Raw genomic sequence first — 3,197 nt, 5'->3', positions numbered from 1 at the left:
AAAAAAGATGTGGTACATATATACAATGGAATATTACTCAGCAACCAAAAAAGAGAAACACATGTCTTTTGCAGCAACTTGGATGGAGTTGGAAAAGATCATGTTTAGTGAGATAAGCCAGAAAGAGAAAGAAAAATACCAGATGATTTCACTCATAGCACGAGTATAATGTACGAGGAGAGAAAATAACAAGAATAATGAACAACCATATACCAGAGACATTTTGCGGGGGTGGAGTGGGGAATGGGATCAAAAACAGGGGAGTTGGGGAGGAAAATGCACGGGATTATGGTGATGGCACACGGGTGACTTGGTGATGGGAAACCCACAGGGATTACAATTGAGATGGGAAAAAAAAATGTACAAAATGATGTAAAAATAAACTTTTGTAAAATAAAATAAAAAAAAACAAGCACTGAAATAGAGGTAATACCCACAAACTTCTAAGTTTTAAAGGTAAGAAAGAACATGGCAGGTATAGGAACTTAGAGCTGGAATGAAGAATGTGAATGGAAAAGTGGTATTAAGCAATACTGAAAATACAGATAAGTGCTTCTTAGGAATTAACAGATGTTATACAATTGATGCTTTACTCACAGACAATCAGAAAAATTTAAATATGAACTAGATATGACAATGGTATTGTGATTATATAGGAAAAACTCATGTTTTTTAGAACTATGTATTGAAATATCTAGCAATGAAATGTCACAATTTCTATAATTTAAGTATATTTCAAAAACTAGACAAAATATTGAAAAACATAAATAACTGCTAAATCCAGGTGATGAGATAAAGGTATTTATCATATTATTTCTATTTTTCAATGTTTGAATTACTTAGTAATTAAAAGTCAAGAAAAAATTAGTTTGTAAAGACCTTTATATGAAGTAATGTGCTGGAGTTTCATGATCATTTTTAAATAGGGATAAGTTGAAGAGAAAACTAGGAATAGTCAACAATTATCTTACCATATCCTGCCATAGATGCGCCATTCTCAACATCCACTGTATTCTTATTTTCCTCTGCCAGAGCTTTAACATATCTTTTGCTTAAATCAAGTATTTGTTCACGTAACTTGACACTGCTTTGATGTCTCGGTTGTTGAAAAGTATAGTGCAGTAACATCAGTCCCCAAAGGAGTCCAAATACAAGCAACAATAAACTCAATTTCTGGGACATATTTTTTCTTGAAATTGTAAAAATCATTCTGATGAAACAAACAGACTCAATTGAAAAGTGGCAAGCCACTAAGCAATCAAGATGTGAAAGAAAAAAGAAAAAAATCTCTTCTAATATTATATATTCATCTTCAGTAAGGTTGCCCCCAACTCTTAATTAACTCTGTAAAATAGAAAAGAAAAAAGTCAGTCTTAATCTTATTAGTAACAGAATAAACAATGAAAGATTTAGGAATATATTCTATAGTTTTGGTTTAGAACTGTATCATTTTTTTTTTAAAGATTTATTTATTTGTGCATACAGAACTGGGGTACAGGCCAGAGGCTCAGGGGCAGTGAGAGGCTTCACCAGAGACAGAGTGGGGAGCAGAACAGGCAGATCGACGAAGTACACTGCTGAGGGGAGCAGCGGGCGGGTCAGGAGAGGTCTGCCACGCCATGTGGCCACCTCCAGGGCAGGCGGGAATCGAACTCATGCGGAAGTGGCTCCAGATTCTCAGTGCTGTGCTTTAACCCGCTGCGCCACCAGAGAGGGCCAGAACTGTATCATTTTTGACAACTTTCTCTATCACTAAGCATGCTTCCAGGCCTCTTATCAGTGTAATTTGCATAATTCTCAGATTTAAATTAAATAAATGTCAATTGTTGAGAATACCTGAAAAAAAAAATGCTACCACAGTTATAAAACTCAAAGAATGACTCCCTGTCATTTGTAACTAAAACTGTGACTATATAATAAGATTTACAGATCTCCATCAACATTAGGTCCATCAACCCAAAAACCTAAGATTGTCCTCCACCTCCTCCTTCAAAAAATTAAAAAATTAAGTTAAAAAGATAGATGCCAAAATTAAAGTTAGAAATGAGGAACGGTACTCCCTTCCCATTGTGGCTTCAGGTGATCTCTGAAAATAGTTCACTACTCCTTGATCCAAAAAACCCTACAAAGTCATACAAACCAAGAGGTTCAAACTTTGGCTTCACTTTAACAACAGAGTGGGGAACAGAACAGGCAGATCTACTAAGATACACTGTTGAGGGCAGCAGTGTATCTTAGTATGTGAGACAGGAGAGGTCTGCTGTGCCATATGGGTCAGCTCCCTGGCTGAGGATGGAACTCAGACCATGGAGATGATAATGCTGAGACTTAACCCCTAGGTCACAAAGAAGGCCCAAAGGCCTAAAATTAAATCCAGCATTTCCCAGGGTGAGGAATCCAAAGATCTAAACCACACACTTAAAATAAAGAGCCCCTTATTTCTCTGTGTGTGTGTGCATGCATTTTTATTTTCTCCATTACAATAGTACATTTCTATTTGATGTGATATGGTAGATTATTTTTTTGGTCTGGGAATGTTCAAAGATTTTTCTGAATAAATTAATGGTAATAATATCCCTGACCCCAAAATTAACCTACCGTAAAATCATACCAACTAGGAACGTTCTACTTTCAATAGTAGGGAAAACCTGCACTACCTGACTATACCTGTCAGAAAAAAGGCCTTCATAACTTTGATATGAAGTAGAATGTTTCTGTTCACCACTACCTCCAACCCCCAACAAAACTAAAGCAGTCCACCTCAGAAGGAAATCAGTAACTTTTTGGAGAGACTACTGTGACAAGAAATTTATAGGCGTTGTAACTTGTTTGTGTTTGTTATACATTTTCCTGTAGTGATAAAAAAATAAACACTTAACATGACATGGATTTGTTAGGAGTCACAAAAAGGTGTGGTTAATCCATTCTATATTAGGGAACTACAAAAGGACACCAAGGAATAAAATAGAATTATCAGAAAGAAAGGACACCTTGGAGCCTCTGCTAAGTTAAAATGCTGTCTGATAGCCAGTTTATGATTGACAAAGGACTAAGCCCTTCAAAAGTCCACGAGGATTCTCCCAAAGCAAAACATACTGACTACAATTTTTAAAAGGATACAATTCTACTTTTGGTCTCTTCTCAGGATAGCTTCATATAAATATCACCTAGTGAATTTTTTAAAAATCCAAATGCCG

General features: G+C 35.9%; 1 protein-coding gene across 2 annotated transcripts in view; it reads right to left on the bottom strand.

Annotated features, from left to right (window-relative positions):
- Positions 1–3,197, bottom strand: part of CCDC126 (coiled-coil domain containing 126) — a 28,562-nt gene that overhangs the window by 14,944 nt on the left and 10,421 nt on the right. For both annotated transcript variants that reach the window (XM_012720740.1, XM_004676775.2), the window contains one exon: positions 972–1,344. In XM_012720740.1, the coding sequence (XP_012576194.1) occupies positions 972–1,209 (238 nt within the window). In that variant the 5' untranslated portion in view covers positions 1,210–1,344. The remainder of the gene's footprint in view (positions 1–971; positions 1,345–3,197) is intronic.

Source organism: Condylura cristata, unplaced genomic scaffold (assembly GCF_000260355.1).
Source record: "Condylura cristata isolate star-nosed mole 26May11 unplaced genomic scaffold, ConCri1.0 scaffold00005, whole genome shotgun sequence".
Classification (NCBI taxonomy): domain Eukaryota; kingdom Metazoa; phylum Chordata; class Mammalia; order Eulipotyphla; family Talpidae; genus Condylura; species Condylura cristata.
This window is presented reverse-complemented; position numbering and strand designations above follow the sequence as displayed.